The sequence below is a fragment of the Danio rerio genome, chromosome 16, assembly GCF_052040795.2.
Source record: "Danio rerio strain M-AB ecotype USA chromosome 16, GRCz13ab, whole genome shotgun sequence".
NCBI classification, from domain to species: Eukaryota; Metazoa; Chordata; class Actinopteri; order Cypriniformes; family Danionidae; genus Danio; species Danio rerio.
The window spans coordinates 15,237,453-15,258,775 of NC_141036.1; the positions used below are offsets into that span (position 1 = coordinate 15,237,453).

Sequence of the window (21,323 nt, forward strand, 5' to 3'; positions counted from 1 at the left end):
TCTATATTATAAAATGACATTTGTACATTTCTCCACAAGCTAAAAATGCTGTCGCTCATGGTCATCATGATTCTTGCACTTCACACCTGTTTGAGTGAGCTGGACATGCTGCACCCAAATAAGCCCTGCACTGAAGCGAAAGACAAGATGGCCTATGACACATTTCTTTACCGCCACCTTCGCAAAGACACACCAAACGATCCAAACAATTTAAGAGCATGGCAAAAGTTCATTGACAAAATTGACACCTGGGACAGACCAATTCAGTCATTCTTTCCCTTCCAGGAAGCAAGAAAAGTGTTTGCAGTGTGTTCATCAGGAGGAAAGGTGTATAAGGGAAACCTCTGCATCAGCAAGAAACCTCTCATGTTCTTCAATGCAGAGGTCAACAGTAGGAAGCAGGTCAAGAAAGTCAAAGTCCAGAAGCAGCATGTTATTCTTGGTTGTGACAAAATTGGAAAAAAGTGTCAACCTGTTCATTTCGAAGCAAACAAAAATGATGTTGAACCAGATAATACAATGGATTGCAGTAAAGCAATGGTAAATATGAGCTCTGTTCATTTTGGGGAGTTTTTTTAAAGCCCATGACTTGTAAAATATTATATCTGGTATGCTTTGCTGCAGTGTTAAACTGAAAAAAATGTAATAAAATAAAACAAAATGTTTTGGTATCAATGTATGTGCGCATGCAAACATTATTCAGTCAAACAATAAATACAAATTGTTGCATCAAAAAAGTTTCTTGTTCTTATTTTAAAATCATGCTTTTTCCACATGGCGAAAATAAAATAGTTTATATATTATTTGTGTATTATTGAAACAATCACCAGGCTTTAAATAGTTTTTTCTTGCTTTCTAAACTTTATATTACTTTCAAAGTAAAACCTTCTTAACTTCCTGATACTGCTGTTTCCACTATGCATTTAGTATGAATCATTATTATTATTCGGTCCCACTTTATATTAAATGTCCTTAACTACTATGTACTTGCATAAAAATAAATAAATAAATAAATAAATACAATGTACTTACTGTGTTTTTGATGTATTTGAAAACACTTGTGGTGCTTTTGAGTTGGGACAGAGGTTGGGTTATGAACAGGTTTGGTGGTATGGGTAGGTTTAAGCGTGGGTTAAGGTATAAGGGATGGTCAACGGTGTATTTACAAATGTAATTACAAAAGTTAATTACAGATGTAATTACATATTTGTATTTAATCAAGCATAAGTACACAGTAAATACATGTATTTACACAATAAGTATATTGTAACAAACTATTAATTCCTGTGTAAATATTTATTAGTTAAGGCCACTTAATATAAAGTGGGACCCATTATTCATTTTTATTAATCTATTTTTTGGTAACACTTTATTTTGAGGGTCTATTTGTGTTAGTAGACTGTCTGCTTAATATCTTATGATAATGCTACTAAACAGACATTTAACTGACTATAAAAAACTTTGCAAGTCCATGTCAACTTACACCAACCCCAACCCAAACCAAACAGTTTACTTAAAATGAAAATTAGTTACAATGTAACTTAAATTTAACAAATAGACCATTAAATAAAAAGTGCCCCTATTTTTATTGTATTTGTTTAATTATTATTATTATTATTATTATTATTATTTTTTTTTTTTTGCAGTTTATTTATTTATTTTTGCTTTAGCTGTTGGACAGTATGTGTTGATTCTAAATGTAAGTGTGAACAAATACTCAATGCCGGACTACATATGTAAATACAGTAGAGCCCTATAATATATTGGGCACTTTTATAATATATTCTAGGCGTGTAGGGCATGATTTGTTGCTATTTTCATACAAAGTTTCATTTATACATTTTGTTTTACGTTGTTTAAATAGCAAATCAATTTGTGTCACTTTGTGGACTTTTGAATGTGAAAAGGAGGTTACTCAAGGCGCATTGTTGTTGCGTTGCTATTTTGAGGCAACTAAAATAGACTGCGTCATAGACCAACTAAAAGCAGGTTTAAAGTAAGTGGCACAGAGTTTTTGTAATTTAAAGAGTGCATATTGTAATTTTGTAGGCACATATTGTAGGCACATATAGGCAGGTACAAAAAAGTGTAAACATTGCTTAATACACACAAGATGTGCAACGATACACAAATATCTTTACACATAAAAACAAGTAAAGGATTAAACTGTATAAAAAAAAAAAACAAATATATATATAAAAAAAAAAACACTACCTCCATCACTGCAAAAAATGCTTTTCTTACTTAGATTTTTTTTGTCTTGTTTCTAGTCCAAATATCCAAAAATTCCTACATCAAGAAGAATTTTTTAGACAAGCAAAACATATCGTCTTGTTTTGAGAAATAATATGCCAATATTGAGCGAGTTTTTCCTTAATACAAGCAAACTAATCTGCCAATGGGGTAAGCAAAATAATCTTACGTCAAAAGAAAAAAACAAGATTACTAAACAACTCTAAGTAGTTGACAGTGTTATTGTCAACTGCTACATTTAAAATGACCCATTGGAGTTATAAAAAGACCCCAATTTCAGTGTTTAAATCCATAATGAATGAACATCAAGCTCCATAAACTTTTGACATCATTTTTTAAAACACCAGTCATTTAGTTTAATCAGATTCAGAGATGAAGGTCGTAATACTAATGTTGTCCAAAAAAGGGTACAGAACAAAAATAAATCATTTTAGATCACAGTTTAAAGACTGTAAAAGGTAAAGAAGATCACCTAAAACTATAATGCATATACATTTATCATAGTTCATAAAGCCCAATATAACCAGCATAATCAACAAAACTCAGAAATCTCCAAAATACTTTATTTATTTATTTATATATATATATTTATTTATATATATATATATATATATATATATATATATATATATATATATATATATATATATATATATATATATATATATATATATGTATATATAATGCTTTTATAACAGTGGTTACCGACCCATAGGTTACCAACTAGTAGAGCTTTTTGCACACTCAGAAATGCCTTTTGAGTGATGTAGGTTCTCACTTTATTCTTCAAAAGCCAACAGCTGTTTTTTTTTTTCATTGTGGTTAATTGCTGCAATGTCAATATGCAGCTCTTAATATGTGCCTCGAAGAAATAAGGGGTCGTCTGTTATTTCAAATAGAGATGCATGGCTTGTGATAATCATGGCAATTTAGACACATGCTTTAGTCAATTTGAAATATTTAGTCTGGGCAAACTTTTATATTGATTCCTCTTATACCTCAGGACTGCAGCTTTTTTTCAGGACAATTCATTTTATTCATTCATTTTCCTTCAGCTCAGTCCCTTTATTAACTTATTTAGCATATGTTTTACGCACTATGAAACACCTATACACTCTTGCATTCACACACATACACTACTGCCAATTTAGTTTATTTAATTCACCTATAACACATGTCTTTGGACTTGTGGGGGAAACCGAAGCACCTGGACGAAACCCACACAAACACGAGGAGAACTTTAACTGTAACACTTTACAATAAGGTTTATTAGTTAATGCATTTACTAACATGAACTAATCATGAACAACACATGTACATCATTTATTAATCATAATTGAACATTTACTAATGCATTATTAACAACCAAGTCCATGCTTGTTAACATTAGTTAATACACCATGAGTTAACATGAGCTAACAATGAACTACTGTATTTTCATTAACTAACGTTAACTAATATGAACAAATACAGTAGTAAATGTATTGTTCATTGTTTGTTCTTGTTAGTAAATGCATTAATTAACATTAACTAATTAACCTTATTGTAAAGTGTGACCACTTTAACTTTAACCTTTAGTTAACTGCTACTTGTTTAGTATGGAATTACTAAACAAATATTTAGTATTGGAGGAGGAGCAATCCAACCAATTGCTGTTTAAATCACCCAGTGTCTTGAAAAATATCTAGTAAAATATTATTTACTATCATTATGGAAACGATAAAATAAATCAGTAATTAGAAATGAGTAATAAGACTATTATGTCTAGAAATAAGTTTAAAAAATCTCTGTGTTAAACAGAATTAGGGGAAAAATAAACAGGGTCTAATAATTCATGGGGGCTAAAAACTCTGACTTCAACTGTATGTTTCAGTAACAAGAAAAATTGTTTAGTACAGTAGAAGAAGCTGCACAAAATGTTAAACAAACATTAAAAAAAATTTAAAAAAATAAAGACATCATACTCCGACTAAAAAACGAGGAGGCTGCCACATACTCCTGGTACGAAACATTATGAAGAAACAAAGCCAATGAATTCAGCTTGGTAGAGAGAGCATTAAACTGAAATTATTTACATAAAAATACAAACTGTCCTGAGTGGCAAGAGTCACACTCAAGTCCCAGCAACACTGGGTGGAGAGTAATTGCTCACAAAGAAAAAAAATCACAAAAAAAGAACGCTTCAACAGGACAACGAATGAGTTTGATAGAATAGAAAACTAAATAAATAATAAATACAGAATATCCAAAATGGCAAGTCTATTGGATCACACTGTCTTAGGATATTAAAATTGTAAAATATATAGACCATTTTAATGCGGTCATGTCATTGGCCCATGCACATTTCCTACTTGTTATCAAACTATTTCATAACTGTAACAAGAGACAATTCAATCATAACTTCATGTAAATACAGCTATCATAACATTTTTGCTCAATATGTGGCTCTTTTTAGATTCTCTGAACCTATAATAAAAAAAAAAAAGTAAAACAGGAAATACGCTGGGACCATTGTTTTTGTTTACATCCCTCAAAACGGTCTATATAAAATTCAGAGACATAGAAGCGAGGCAGTGGCGCAGTAGGTAGTGCTGTCGCCTCACAGCAGGAAGGTCGCTGGTTCGAACCTCGGCTCAGTTGGCGTTTCTGTGTGGAGTTTGCATGTTCTCCCTGCCTTCGCGTGGGTTTCCTCCGGGTGCTCCGGTTTCCCCCACAGTCCAAAGACATGCGGTACAGGTGAATTGGGTAGGTTAAATTGTCTGTAGTTTATGAGTGTGTGTGTGAATGTGCGTGTGGATGTTTCCCAGAGATGGGTAGGAAGGGCATCCGCTGTGTAAAAACTTGCTGGATAAGTTGGCGGTTCATTCCGCTGTGGCGACCCCGAATTAATAAAGGGACTAAGCCCTTTATGAATGAATGAATGAATAAAATTCAGAGACACAAAGAGAGAAACTTAATTGTTCACCTCTGAACTCTATAAATCTTACTGTATCATTTAGGATTTTCGTTTTTTTTTTTCTGGCATATTTTACTCTAGAATGTAAAGAAATCAAATGTTTGAATTTTTTATCTCAAAACTGTGACATTTACTTGAGTCTGCACTAAATTCAGTGAATGAAGAATCACTGTGAATTGCATTTTAGTTATAGTTAGCTTAAAAGAATAAATCACCCAATCATGGACTATTGTATACAACCACAGAACATAATTTTATTTGTTTTTTCTTTGAAACAACTTATAAGAGTAAATGGTTTTACAATGATATTTGTGATCTCAGGTTGCTACAGGTCTTCTTGAATTGTAGACTTTAATACCATTTTGCATAGATGAACGGGCATGTTTTGTCAGGAGAGCTCCAGTGGTTTGCTTCTCTCCACAAAGATCTCTGTTGAAGAAACATCAATCACTTTAAAAAATGTATTTACTATAGGTCTATATCAGCTTCCTCAAAACTGTAGTTGCAGTTCAAAACAGATCAGCAGTTACAGATGAAATTGACAGAATTTTCATTCACAACAATTGCACAATATGTTTTATGGAGTGTAATAAAATATAGACTTTATAGTTCTTACTGTATATATGGTTCAATGTCATCTTGTGTCCATTTCTCCCTCAGGCTGAAGAGGCTGTTAAATCGCTCCAGTGTGTCCTCTGGCAGATCTTCTACCCGGAGCAGTGAAATGGTCTCTGGTTTAGAGCTTCGATCTATCAGAGCTAAACCCTGAGTGACACAAAAAATTAATATATACACTACCAAAAAAAAAAAAAAATGGAATGTGAATATATAATTATCTTTTGATCAAAAACAATATGCAACATGGTCAAATATTATGCCAATTTGTAATTATGTAATTTGAGCAATTTAATTTAATTTTAGCACATTAAAATAACATATTAACATGACAAATACAAATAAACCCAAATGCACCCCTCAATTAGTATTTACTGTATATTTGAAGACAAAATTATTGTTCCTAAAATGTATTAGCCCTGTAATTATTTTTCACATTGTGAAAGTGTTATGAAAAGGAATTTCACCATTAGAAACTGGTAAATGGTTTACTGTTTCCTTTTTTTTTTTAAATGTGTTGAAAGAATATATTTTAAAATGTATTTATTATCTGTTTTTGTCCTGTCTCTGCAGTTCTGTTGCACTGTTGAAGCTCTGTCACGAAAACAAACTCCTGGAATGTTTGAACATACTGGCAATAAAGCTCTCTCTGATTCTGAACCAAGTTTTAGTATAAAAGAATTAATGTTGCATCGCCAGGCTATCCAGAGCGATCATGCGTGTTGAATCTGAAGGGAGTTGCTCCAGTGCGTTGTGTGTGTCTGTGTCAGGGGTTGAGTGAGCGACGTATCCGAGTAGGGGCATGTGCGCGCGAGACGTACTTGAAGAGCAGTGTGGGTGAGTTGCACGCGACATATCTGAAGAGCTAGGAAGGATGCGGTGTAGAGGGGTGTGCAACGTATTTACGGACCGGGCGGGAGATGCGCGATTTCCAGGAGATTATCATTTATTTGCGGGCATCCAGGAGTCTTTGTGCATTTGCAGGATACTTCCGCAACTTCCGGGAGACTTGGGATGTCTGGACTGGACTTTCTTAGCAACTGGATGAATGTAAAAGAGGACTGAACAAAATTGTTTCTATTTTATAATTAATGTCCTCAACTTACAGCAATACAACTTTACAATGAGTGCAATTGTTTGTATTCAATTATTTATTTTAATTTTTTTTCATTTTCCATTTTCCATATCTGAAATGCCTGTATTTTGGCATTTTTTTGCAGTCCACTTAGAAATCACCTGGAAATCAATGTTTTCTTTATTGGTATTGATTGTTAACCCTAACCCTAAATTTTAAATGGCATTAACATGCCTATGTTTTAATTTCTGTAATAAATATGGCTGTCAAGTCAGGATCTTGATGGTTTGTTGTGGGTATGTTGCTTACATAAAAAAATCTGTGATACAAGTAAAACAAAAATGCTAATAAACAATTATATTTTGAATTTAAATAGTTTTTGTCTTGCGCTTACGGTAATTTTACATTTGAATAGCCAAAATGACAAGTTTCAATCTTATAATTGCGATTAATCGCGATTAATTTTCAAAAAAAGTGTGATTAATTTGTTAACTTTTTTAATCAATTGACAGCACTAATATATATATATATATATATATATATATATATATATAATAAATAAATAAATAAAATATATATATATATATATATATATATATATATATATTAGGGATGTAACGGTATTGTAAATACCGTCATACCGCAATATTCATTTTTTTCGATATTACCGTAGTCGTATGACTCGGTAAAACTATAGGTCTTCTGAGAAAATTTGCTCAGGCGAATGAAGCGAACGGGAGGTAGCGAAAACTACAATTCCCATCAGCCCATGCTTGACCATCATCCCTTGCGGTCTGTTGTCGCTACAGATCCAGTAATGCGGAAATGGAGTGTGCTGCTAGAAGCGGGGATGAAAAAGAGCTGGAAAACTCTAGAGCGGGTGTTGTCGCAGCGCGCGTTCTGAATAGCGGTGTTGTCGCGCGAGTTCTTATCAGCTGTGTTGTCGCGCGAGTTCTTATCAGCTGTGTTGTCGCGCGAGTTCTTATCAGCTGTGTTGTCGCGCGAGTTCTTATCAGCTGTGTTGTCGCGCGAGTTCTTATCAGCTGTGTTGTCGCGCGAGTTCTTATCAGCTGTGTTGTCGCGAGAGTTCTTATCAGCTGTGTTGTCGCGCGCGTACTGAATAGCGGTTTTGTCGGCACACTGTTCAGATTGATACAGACATGAGACCTCTCTCACTCATGGTTTGTCCTCTCAAGTGGGGGAAAGACAATGTACAACGTTACCCACTGCTGTCAACCTGGGCCAAGTCATATCTCTCTTGTCCCAGAAACCTCAGTCCCAAATGAGAGGTTTTTTTTCTGTTGCAGGGGACATTGTAAATGCCCAGAGATACCAGCTTTTACCAGATTATATTTATATGATAATTTTCCTTTAAACCCATCTCTATCTAAGCGAGTGAGTGATTAAATGTTGAATGTGATGAGTTTTCAACACTACTAAATTGAAACTTTATTTTTTTACATGGTTTAATATTTTTTGTTATTAAAATTGAAGTTGCTGTTTTAAAGCTTACAGATAGATGGCTAATTTGTATGTCATTGACACTTTTGGCACTTTTTTGGAGTATTTTCATAAGTTTTGTTTTTTCCTGTAAATGATTCAATAAATACCGTGACATTCATACCGAGGTATTACCATACCGTGAAATTCTGATACCGTTACATCCCTAATATGTATATATAATTATTGTTATTTTTTTCTGGAGAAAGTTTTTTTTTGTTTTTTTTTGCTTGGAATAAAAAAAATGCAAAGGTTATCATTATTAGCTACATTTTAAAACATTTTTCCTCTAATTCACTACAGAACAAAACACAGCTGTCCAATGAATTTTCTAATTAACCTTCTACGGCATGGTGTTACCATTTGGTAACATTATATTTATGTTCATTTCCCTGCCACTGTTTCTTTAAGACCAACATTGATTTTTTGTTGGAAAGAGAAGACCTTAGTTTAACCAATGATGTGTTTTGGTTAAGTCACATGAAATGCTGTGTTTTTCTGTAGTGCGATTTTTGACAGACTGGCGTTTATTGCGAGTAGTTGCTAAATACAAAAATAAACTTCAATAAAAATAAAGGATCAAATTATGTCAGTATAATAATAAAACATCAACTCCAGTAAGTTATAATGACGTATTCACAACTCAATTTTTTAATCAAATTAGTTTTCAGTAAATTGATCAAATGTATGTGTTGTGGAACATGCAAGATTAGCTAGCAAGTTCAGCTGTGAACTTTTAAGCTGTAACAATAACAACACGAATGCTAGTAATTTAATGTTGATTAGTCATGTGTTAATGGCATTTGCATTATGGATAAAATCTAGTTTTAATGGCAATACTACTTATGTATAGATATGAATAGAGGGAACAGTGCATTAGGGAGCACCACCATGTTTTATGATAAGTGAAAAAAGAACTGGCTCTTCCTACAGATTATTGTGAGGATGAGATGGGTTTTAGTGACCATGGGAATGATGCAGATTGGACATTTGAAAGAGCAGTGATGGAGACAATTCAGGTAAGTTAGCTCTGAGGCAGATAAGACAGGTGTTGTATAGTATATAGTATAATATATAAACATTGTTAGCTAGTAGCTACATTATTCTGATGCATCTGGAAATACTAGACTTGTTATTTATTTGTTATAATATATACTGAACAAAATATTTATATTTACTGCATGTAGTATACATGATAATACAATATGACTGTTTTCAATAATATTCAGCTGTAAGCTGTTGGAATACGAGTTGTTGGGAAGCATGTATAAAGTGTCATTTATAAGTTCTGTGTTAAAGCTTATAATACTGCGAAACAAATTAAATCATTTCAAACAACATACTTATTAATTATAAGAAAAGTTCTAAATTAGTCATTTCCAAGTTAGATCCACTGTTGGACGTTGTTGCCATATAGCAACATATCATAAAGCAGGGGTGACCAACCCTGTTCCTGGAGATCTACCCTCCTGCAGATTTCAGTTGCAACCCATATCAAACACACCTGCCTGTAATTATCAAGTGCTGTTCAGGTCCTAATTAATTGGCTCAGGTGTGTTTGATCAGGGTTGGATCTAAACTTTGCTGGAAGGTAGATCTCCAGGAAAAGGATTGAGCACCCCTGTCATAAAGTATCTTAAAAAAAAGAAAAATTTCCATTTTTTTTTAAATTAAGCCATTTTAAGAAAATTTAAGAAAATATTTTTTTCAAAATATTTGCTTTTGTGTTCAAACAGCTTTTGAACAAGTAAAGGGTGATTAAATGATGTTATAGTGAACTATCCCTTTAACAAAGATTGTGTTTTCCTCACCCGGAGTTGATCCAGTCTAGTGCCCATGCCCTCAGGAACGCTCTGCTGCCAAACCTCCTGGAACTCGGACAGGTTAAACTTCACAGCGTTTTGCAGGAGCAGCTGAGCTGTGGCCCTACACACTTTATCCTCATCCAGAGCATACATCACCTGATTATCTAAAGACAATGCATCAATACAAACAAGTGAAGAGAAAAAATAAAAAATGTTTATCCAATAAATTCAGAAAGTAAAGAGAGTATGGATGTAATGATACACAAGTCAAGAAAAGTTATGAAGAAAAGCTGAACGTTAGAATTATTATTTATTAATGTTTATTTCTCAAAATATGGTAAAAACAATAAAATGACACTATGTAGCGTTGGTTGCTACATTTTGCATGGACTTGGGGACTTTGAAAATTAGTCCTCAATGAACTGGACAGTGATGACATCAGAATACAATTATTCCTGATTCTGAAAATAAATGAGTTTTGCTAAACAAATGTGCTTGCACTTTACATATAAATAAATAGTTCACTGATAAAATCAGACATTTGTTATTATTACATTCCCCCCTAAAGCTATCATATAAGCTAGAGTACTTTATTCGGCCACTGACACCAGGGGCCTCATGTATCAACGCTGCGTACGCACAAAAACTTTGCGTACGCCAGGTTTCACGCTCAGAATCGCTCACGTTTGGATTTACTAACAATGAACTGAACGTGGGAATGTGCGCACCTTCACGGCAGCTTTCTGGCAGGCGTACGCACATTTTTTGTGCGTGTCTGTTTTATTTCCATTGGCGACTCCTAGAGGCAGTTGTGTTAAATTCTTCTCTACAAAGTGTCTGATCCTTGCAATGGCAGCTGTATGAGACGGGTTCATATAGTAGGTATGTAAGATTTCCATACCATACAGTTGACCAGCTAAACATTAAAGCACAATTTGCAGTGGTCGCCTGTTTTCCCAATGTAATCTGAGCTATCTACTGCACACACATTGCTATAAAGACACTATCTGAAGATAAATTTGCATGCGTGAATCAGAAACATTTCCCTTCAATAAATGTGCAAATAAAATATGATGCACAAACTTATTAATGATTCCTACTTGTCTTTCTCGTGATAAATAGTGGGCAAAATCTGATATGTAGCGGGAAAAAAAGAAGAAAGAATTCATCAGACGCTGGATTCGAACCGAGTTTGTGCTCGAACGTGTCAGTATATGATCATATGCTTCTTATGAGGTGCGCCACTGAGACTGCTAAGGGTACTGCAACAGTTTACAGATATAAACCACACTATGTTTTTTTTAAATGCACTCAGTGCGATGTTCAGACCCAACTGTGTTAACCGTACCAGCTAAACTCTCCCACTCTATTTTTTTCTTTTGTTGTTAATTCCGGAGAACAAACTTGCAAATAACACCGCTTTTCTCCGTTCTACCTCCGAAAGCAGCACCTCCAATTCACATTCTGTTCAAAGTTTCTCTTTTTGTTTGATTTTGCCGTTGCTTTTTCGTTGGGTTTTGCCATTAGCATAGTCATTAGCATATTCATACGGGGGAGGAGGCAGGGAGGGGTTTTGTGCTCGTGCATTTTGCGCTCAGTTTCACGTTCATTCGGATGTACAAAAGAATATGCGTGAGATTCGGCGTACGCAGTGTTTCATACATCTGAAATTTTTTCTGCGTACGCACATTTACAGCTTTGTGCGTACGCAATGTTTTAGTAAGATTTCCACGCAAGTCTTCGTACATGAGGCCCCAGACATTTATTCTCAGGCAGAACACACACTGTGAACACAGGCACTCTGTGTTCGCCATCAAAGAATAAACCATATATAACGCTTGTAGTAATCATACCTCTAATAGCGATTTGGTAATTTAAATTTACTTTTCAGAACCACTGCTTTATGCGAGCATCGCTCATATCAGTGGGCGTTAGCACTTTGAGATAAAAAAACATGGCACCTACTGTAACAATGTACTGAGATCTTTTGAAGTGAAACTATTGCTCTGTGCAAGAAATAGGGTGGGCGATATTGCAAAAAAAAGCATCACGATATCATGTATCATATCATTCGATATGAATAATTATTGAATGTTTTTAACAATGCATTTAGGAATGTTAGGATTTATTTAAATTTACCGACATTACAAACCAAATATCTGATCTCTTTATAATAAAATAAACAAAATGTGTTGAACACTTTTAAACTTGATAAATAAAACGTTACAAAGTGTGTGCAATGGTAAAGTGTAAACGTTAAACAATCAAAGCAAACTTTAAGGTGTGAATAATAATGATGCAGTAAATCTCAAACTCTGTCAATAGCACAAATTATGATAATCAATTCTGAGCGTTCAAGTAAAGGAACCAGCCATCATTATTCAAATACATATTGAAACATTTTAAACCGTTGAATGACTATAATATCCCCTATGCTATTCATGCTTTCAGATGGGGAGCTAGTGGCTAAGATCATGCAAGTCGACCGCAACTAATGGAAATGACAATCTTACACCCTAAGATTATTGGCACTTTATAACGAAACTACATACCGATACCAATTTTATCGCCCATACCTACCAACAAAATAAATGATATTTACAACATTATTATCTGTTATTAATAGGTACATTGTTTCAAACACAAAGGCCCACACATATCCTCATTGCAAACATCATTATGCAATGTATTACATGAAGAAGGAATTGGCATTTTTGCGTCAATTATACCACATAAATACAGAAAAATGACTCTTGGAAAACAACAAGCTCAATATCAAAAGCTACGTTATATACATGAATAATGCACATCACAAGTTTTTTGTTGTTGTAGCAATTTTCAATACTACGATGTATTGTTATACCTGTAAAAGAGCGAAAAAAAAAACTGACCTCCATCACTATGCCGTCTTCCATAACAGTTCAGACAGTGTTCTATCATGGCTCTAAACAAGGAAATTGAGGAATATTTAAATGTTAATGATTGTTTTGGATTGTCTGCTCCTTTTCTCCATTCCAAAAAGGGCTGCACAATTTTGGGGGAAAAACTGAGTGTGATATATAATTTTTCTGCAACTCAATTGCAATTTTGAGTAAACTTTCAGCAAAATGAACTGCCCTAATTGGAAAGACCTCATAATTTTAGATTGATTGGGATGTTTTTGTGGAAACATAATAAACATGATATAATAAACCATATATAGTTAAAGTCAGAATTATTAGTCCTCCTGAATAATTAGTCCCCCATTATTTAAAAAAAAAAATTCGAAACCATTCTACACATAATAGTTTTAATAACTAATTTCAAACAACTGATTTCTTTTACCCAAGTTATAATGACAGTAGGCATTAGACAATAACCGTTTTCAAGGTATACCGTGGTTTGGAAAAGTCAACGTTTTAAAACACTCAAAATTTTCTGTTAAACCGTTCCTTATGTATGCAAGATTTTTTTTGCTGTTTTTTTAGGACAACAGTATCTCTAGCAGAAAAGATATCCAAAGATGTTTTAAATTGTAAAGAAATCTGTGTTTTTGAAACTAATGAGAACCAAGCAATAGTCAATAATTTATTTTAATTATTTAGACATGTTTACTGCTTCAAAATATTTTAAATGCTACTCAAAATAAAATATATTGTGTTCAAAAGGGAAAAAAGTTTTTGTTTTTTACCCAGACATTTAAAAAGAAAATATTTTTTAAAGCAGTGATCAAAATACCATCAAAACGTGAAATATTTTTATCCAAGGGTATCATACCGTCATAATCTTATATCGGCCCATGTCTAAATGAGTACATAATATTTTACTAGATTTTTTTTAAGATACTAGGAATTAGCTTAAAGTGCAATTTAAAGGCACTTAACAAGATTAATTAAGTTAGGGTAATTAGGCAAGTCATTGTCTAACAGTAGTTTGTTCTGTAGACAATCGAAAAAATATTTCTTAAGGAGGCCAATAATATGGACCTTAAAATGGTTTTAAAAAAAGTTAAAAACTAAATATAAATATTATAGCAAATGCTTTAAAACTCCTTGCTTTGTTAAACATCATTTGGGAGATATTTAAAAAAGAACAAAAAACTGTATAGGAGGGCTAATAAATTTACAGTGAAGCAAAGATACAAATAAATAAATAAAGAGCATATTATGGATTTCATAGAGTGTAGCAGTATTCAGGCAAAAATTAAATAATCAAATGTAAAATGATACTGTAGAGTATTCATCATGCTGAAACGATATATTGTGCAGCCCTAATACCAGTCTCAATCAAAACTCACTTTGGCTCAAGGGACCCCAGCTCTTCCAAACAGACACTGAGGGGAACTTTGCTGAAAGACCAAGACTCTGAGTCCACCAGCTGCGTCACGTGACCCAAGAGCTTCATCTCATAATCAAAATCCAGAATCCTCCAAAATCCTGCAAACACATCCCAGTCAAAACAACTTCATCTACAGTTAAGACACTACCCCTCTAATAGGGAAATACTTTTATTTTACGGATACAGTGCATCGATTGATGATTCAAACTGCATTAGAGATGTGGTCAAGAAGAGGCTCCAATATATAATTCAAGAGGACATAAAATGAAATGTATACTAATTTAGTTGTTATTCCACAAAACTGAAAATTAAATGGTATCAAAGTCTACTTTTTAAGCTTTATTGATGGAAAACTGTACATAAATCCATATACTGTACAGTGATATGCAACAGCGATGTTTAGTCCAGCTTATCAAAACATAATAAACTTTTTTTGTATAATATAATAAAATCCATATTTCAAAACAATTCAAAATAATGTTGTCAGTTAAATACCTAAACCATGTTTAGTGTATTTCTTCTCCCAATAAAACATATTCCTCATATTGTGATGGTTATATTGTGCGAAAGTTCCCTTTGGACAGCCCTTTTGTCTACTACTACCATAATTACAATTATTAATCAAAATAAACATGTATATTCTATGTAAAAGAGTGCATCTGAAAAAGTAATTAGTCATCTATTTCAACCAGAACAATAATCAAACCAAGAAACTTCTTGTCTTCTGTATATTAAAGAGGCCCTATTATGGGTTTTGGAAAATGACCTCCCATGCAATGTTCAACACAGCTCTAAGTGAATGAAAACGTCCAACTGAAGTTTAAACCTGAAAGTGTAATTTGTTTAAAACTATTTAAAAACATTTATAAAAGAGACTCAGAGTCGTTTATATAAAACATCATTCATCTGGATCTTTTGCCTGTTCGTATTAACTTTGACACGAAACAATACCAAATATGAACTGCCGGATCCAAGGTTTAAGGTTATTTTCAAGACATTTTAGGTTTACATGTTCAAGTAAAAATAACCCATCAGCTCACCGTCAATTTCACAAGCGTGAACATTTCCAAGATGTGCCTCCAGTTCTTCTTTACTTGCTTGGATTCTCTCAAGAAGGTCTTCCATACTGTACTAAAATTGAATAATAATAAAAGATCACTTTTTGTGCAAACACAAAGCAAATACACCAAACATGTAAACAGGTATGACATGAGATAATATAGAAATGTAGGCATATTTTGTGTTCAAGCTATGGATGCATGATATTTATTGCATACAGAAATATGTTAAGGCCTGGTACATCCACACTTGATAATGTATAATTATTTTAAGCCTGTAGTTCTAGACAGTATGTACTGTATAGATTAAGCATTTTTGCTATTTTTGTTTTATTTACATGGTTGTAACCAGCAGATGTCCTCAGTGTGCTACATTTCTAGAACATGTGACCAGTAAAACAAGCAAATATACTATAATTTGTATCAGTGAATCTAGCTAAGATACTATAATTTATCTACCATATTCAATATACTGGAATAAAAACTAAATATTTTTTTCACAGCAGCTTCAAAAAGTTGTGGTACATACATGAGGCACTTTTAACTTTTATGTGACATTGTTTGCTATCCTGGTCTCTGGTAATACTTCAACATTAATTCTGAAGCTATTACTGATTCCAGATATCAATAGTCATATATTAAAGCATCTTTAAAAATGCTGTTTAACTTATTAAGCAGAACTCAATAAGCTAAAAATAAGTTTTCTGCTGCTATTACACAGATACTTTATGCAAATGTTTGTCTTCTAGGAAACCTGTGTCTTCTTTAGCTTATGAAGGCCAGTACTTAAAGAAAAATTTATAAGCTTTATGCCAAATTAGAAAAATGTATTTTTTTCAATCTTTATACTGTTCACATGTTTTCACCACAGCTCTTAAAGCTCCAAAAATTTTACTTTACTCACTATTTACTCATCCGCAAGTGGTTCCTTAATTGGTGGTTAATTTCTTTTTAAGTTGAACACAAAAATGATGTTTTGAAGGGAGCTGCACACTGGTAACCATTGCTATGCAAAGTAAGTAAAATTATACTATGGAAGTCAATGGTTAAAGGTTTTCAACATTTTGCAAAATATCTTCTTTTGTGGTAAACAGAAAAAAGAACTTTCAACTAGTTTGAAACAAGGGAATGATGACAATATTCAGTTTTGGGTGAACTAACCCTTTAGAGTCTTTTTTTTTTAAGAGTTTTTTGGAGTATCAGTGAACATTTGAATTAATTCTCTGACTAACCTACTCGGTGTTAAAAAGATGGAACTCAAAAATCACAGAATCATTTTTGAAAGAGTTCAAATACACAAAAATGCTGAAAAGAAAACATATTTGTGGAACCTGAAGGATTTTTTCTGAAGAACAAAGCAGCAAGGAACTTATGAACAACCATCACCAAGCAAACCATGTGGAGAATTTAGCATAACTTCAAACACAACATACATTTTTTTTAATTCAACTATTTATAGTCTTACTGTCTTTTGTGGACTACATGTCTTTTACGTGCAATATTACATTGATTCTGAAATTCTAATTCAAATCTATTTTGCTCTTTAATCTATCTAACAAATTTATTTTACCATAAGATGGAGATGTATGCCTTACAAACAGCCACACTCTGCCACTTCCTTACAACATACCACTTGAATGCAAGACAATGAATAATAAAGTGAATTATGTAATGAAAACGTTCAAGCAAATTAAAAAAGTGTTTACATTAATCCAATGGCATAAAAGCCGTGGTGCAAATACATTTGACCACATAAAGTACAAGACCTAAAGCACAAGCTCTACTTTGTGCTAACGATTGTATGATTAAAAACTAGGCAAGACCGCCACCTGCTGTTTAAAACTAAGCTCAGCATCGATCACGATACATTCCAAAAATGTAGGTACCAATCCATGAATGATAAAACATCAATTTATCTTCCAAGCACTATGCAATATCTTATTCAGGTCAGTAACATAACATGTTTTGTACAATTCCTCTTATTTTTGGTAAAATATTGAACATTTAGCAGATTCTGTAAGGGGTATGATACATTTTGACTTCAACTGTATGTAGTGCTATTTCAATAACAATTGCAAATGTACAAGACCACTTCCGGGGCATAATATTTTTACACATCCCTAGTACAAGCTAATGACTACCATCATGTCTATGTATCATACTTTCAGTCCCGGTGCCTCCTCCTGCATGCCGACTGGCGGACCATCATATGGATTCTCCATCAGAAGTTTCTTCAGCTTCTTTAACCTCGGTCTCTGCCTTCTCAGCTCCCAGTAACAGTTTGAAAACCCCCAAATCTGCAAAATAAAGCTTATTTGTTAATTCACACAACAGTTACATCATCGCTTAAGATAAAAATACATCATTTCCTCAGTCACCTGTGTGTGCATGAGCTGAGGAGATGCTGGGATGTCAGACAGCTGATCTGGAGTTTTACATCCTGGGACAAACAGCAGCAGATTTGAGGTGTCTGCGATTTTCAAGTCGTATGTTTTGTCCTCACTGCACAGAACTGCATGCTCGTCTTTATCACCTCTGATGATAAGGCTAGTGAAAAGAATAAACACACATAAAAGATGAATAAATCTCAGCCTTAAAGAGATGGTTCATCCAAAAAAATGATAATTCTGTCATTAAGTATTTTCCTTTGACTTAATCTAAATCAAACATGTAAGGGCTCTGGATACAGACCTGGTGCAGATGCAATCAGAGCTATATGCAATGCTTTTTAATGGGCTCACCAAACCCCACCCCGAACCCTACCCCTCGCAGTGACGTCACTAGCTCCACTGAGTGCATTGTGTCTGACATTGCATCTTTGAGAAATGTAATCTCAGATTGCATCATAAAGGCTGCATCCAGACACTAGATAACCATTCACTTCCATTGCATTTGTTTTTTTTCCCTATTATGGACATTAGTAGTTACAGGTTTTCAGCTTTTAAAAAAAATCTTCTTTTGTGTTCAGCAGAGGAAAGAAACTTAAAGGTTTATAACCACACAAGGGTGAGTAAATAGTAAGTTTTCATATTGGGGTGAGCTATCTCTTTAAGAAAAAGAGGTGCATTAATATACCTTTAATCTACTCCTGTAGTTTACTTGTCCTAAACATCTAGGGCTGTAAGTTGACGGTCCATGCGCAGAGCGCAAATGCTTTCAGGGCGTGTCAGGGCGCGTTTTTGCTAATTTAAGGACGGGAAATCTGCCTTGCGCCGCGCCACATGGTCTTAAAGGGTTGAGTTTATTTTCTTAATGAGTTATAGGTGTGTTTTGAGAATAAACCAATTAGAGTCTCATTTCCCATTACCTTTAAGAGTCAGCTGTGTCGTGCCAAGAGCGCATTCGCTATTTACAGAATGCAAAGTAAGTCTAAGTGGAAAAAAATTGCATTTCACAAGCAAACAGTTAACAGTTTTTTAACAGAAAACTGTTAAACAGAGCATCTACTGCGTGAGAATGAGAGGTAATGGAACTACTTTCACATTCGCTCTTGGATAGGGAAACCTTTACGCACAGACATCAATTAGTCTATAAATAAATACCTTTGTTTGTTAAGCGCAGATATTCGTTTCAAAACTATTTCTAAATTCAGTTCTAATTTCCAGCAAACAAATAAATGAATAATAATAGCAAAATGTGCTCAAAAACCTGGTTATATCCTAAAACACATGCTGTGCCCCATATGGTCTAAAACCTGACAAGTGGGCAAATCTAAGCTTGTTTTTAATAAAACAAATATAAATATGGATATAATAAATAATACTTCTAATAATAATAACATTATACAAAAGCAAATTGTTATGAATGAACTGAAAAAGCCTCCCGAGATGAATAGGGCCCCTAGTGCCCCTCAGTGTATGTGCACATGTAAGGCAAGTTTATTTATATAGTACATTTCATACACTGTGGCAATTCTAAATGCTTTACATAAACAAGAATAAAAAAGTCAAGTATAATTAAATAAAAAGCAACAATAAAAATTATTAAAAAACAGATTAAAATGTGTTCTGTGTGTTTTGGCAGTTGCCATGTAAACATAAACACACACATAAATCATAAAACATACTTGGTGTTCTACACAGTCAAAAATGTTTCATAAAAGTCATGCAGAAATGTCACCAAACTCAAATTTAAAAACAACTTATGATTTATGCCTTGTTTTTTTTTTTTGTTTTTTTTTTCAATTCTGTATTAGAATAAAGTTTTGGATATGTATATCATATCAATATTAAGGTCATAAATGTATAACAACCAATACACATTATACATACTTTAGTACCATGCATATAAAAATAGACAATATAAAAGAAAATAACTAAAATTTAGTGTATTTATTTCACTAAATAATAAAAATGACTGCATCATTTTTCAATAACAATAAATAATTTAAAGGCCATAATTCTAACATTCTAACAATATATTACATTCAGTTAGCATCATGATACCATCTTAATATCTTATTTCCATAGTAATTCATTTAACGTTAGCCTTTTTAATGTGCATTTTTTTCACAAGACAATGCAAAACGTAAGTTTTTTAGCGACGTTCATAAATGTAACGTTAATTGTTGAGACGATCATCTCAAATTATACTAAAGCTGAGCATTCATCTTTCAAAACGAAACAATGTAACAATCATTTTGCTACCTCTTTCCTGATTCAATGTGCTTGCAGAGATTCTCATCCACCTCCATGAGACAGTAATCGCCCGACGACACATTATCTCCGAAAGATAGACAGTAAGTGACGGGCTGCAGGTCTTCTTCTTTAACTTTGGCGATTTGTAGCGTTCCCTGAACCTCTTCTAAAGTCCTCATGCTGTCAGAATTACTTTTATCCAGACTTACTGAACACAAACACGTCTGCTGTTGTCAGCGCTTAACTTTCCCGCAATATTTGAGCCGGAAGATGATGCCGTTGATCGACAGTAGTTTGAACCAATGAGCGTGAACCAATTCAGGCTGGCGCGTAATATTGTGTAAACGTCACGTGTCCACTAGATGGCGCTGCATAACACATTTCACCACGTGTGTCACTGTTACGTAATATTATTGTTTTGATGCTGGCAAAAATGTGCGTTGTAGAAAATTATGAATAAAAAAGACAAATAAAATATAGATAAAATAATAAAATGAATAAATAATTAGTTGTTAAATGTTATTAATAATGGAAATTTACAAGTTTACTGTTCACAAAATAAACATTCAGTAGCTATATTAAAATGGTTCCAGTCACATTCTTTATGATTTTAAACATGTAAGGTTGTTGTTTTTTTAAAATAAAAATAGTTATTAATTTGGATTTTTAATTAAAAGATTCAGATGAGAAAAACACACAAAATGCTAATACAAATGCATGTTTTGAAGTCTTTTTTTGCTATTTATTGTTAAAATAATTGCATAAGTCTGTTGTGACCGTTCTGTTTATTCGTTTTTAACATAAACATTATTCCAGACATAATAAATTTATAATAAGTTTAATAAACCTGAGTTAAACGTTTCAACAGTATACAACAACTACATATAAGATATTATAAAATATTTTACTACTTATCCTTTATCTTTTGCTCGTTTAAAACACAATTTATATATATATATATATATATATATATATATATATATATATATATATATATATATATATATATATATATATATATATATATATATAATAAGTATATGAATCCTTTCATTTCTTTTGCCTGGGCATTTAAAGTGATTGAGTGATGTGCTCAAGCTCCGCCTC

The 21,323-nt window shown here is 33.2% G+C and overlaps 1 protein-coding gene across 3 annotated transcripts; it reads right to left on the reverse strand.

Moving 5' to 3' along the window:
- Positions 1-5,443: 5,443 nt before the first annotated feature.
- Positions 5,444-20,469, reverse strand: dscc1 (DNA replication and sister chromatid cohesion 1). Of its 3 annotated transcripts, none has more exons than XR_015510395.1 (9): positions 20,226-20,469; positions 17,958-18,126; positions 17,742-17,876; positions 15,562-15,652; positions 14,481-14,619; positions 11,951-13,148; positions 10,211-10,805; positions 5,826-5,974; positions 5,444-5,638 (listed from the first exon to the last, which is right to left on the reverse strand). XR_015510395.1 is itself a non-coding variant. In NM_001004611.1 (9 exon segments), coding segments are annotated over 9 exon segments (1,176 nt in total). In that variant the 5' UTR covers positions 20,396-20,464; the 3' UTR covers positions 5,444-5,526.
- Positions 20,470-21,323: the final 854 nt, after the last annotated feature.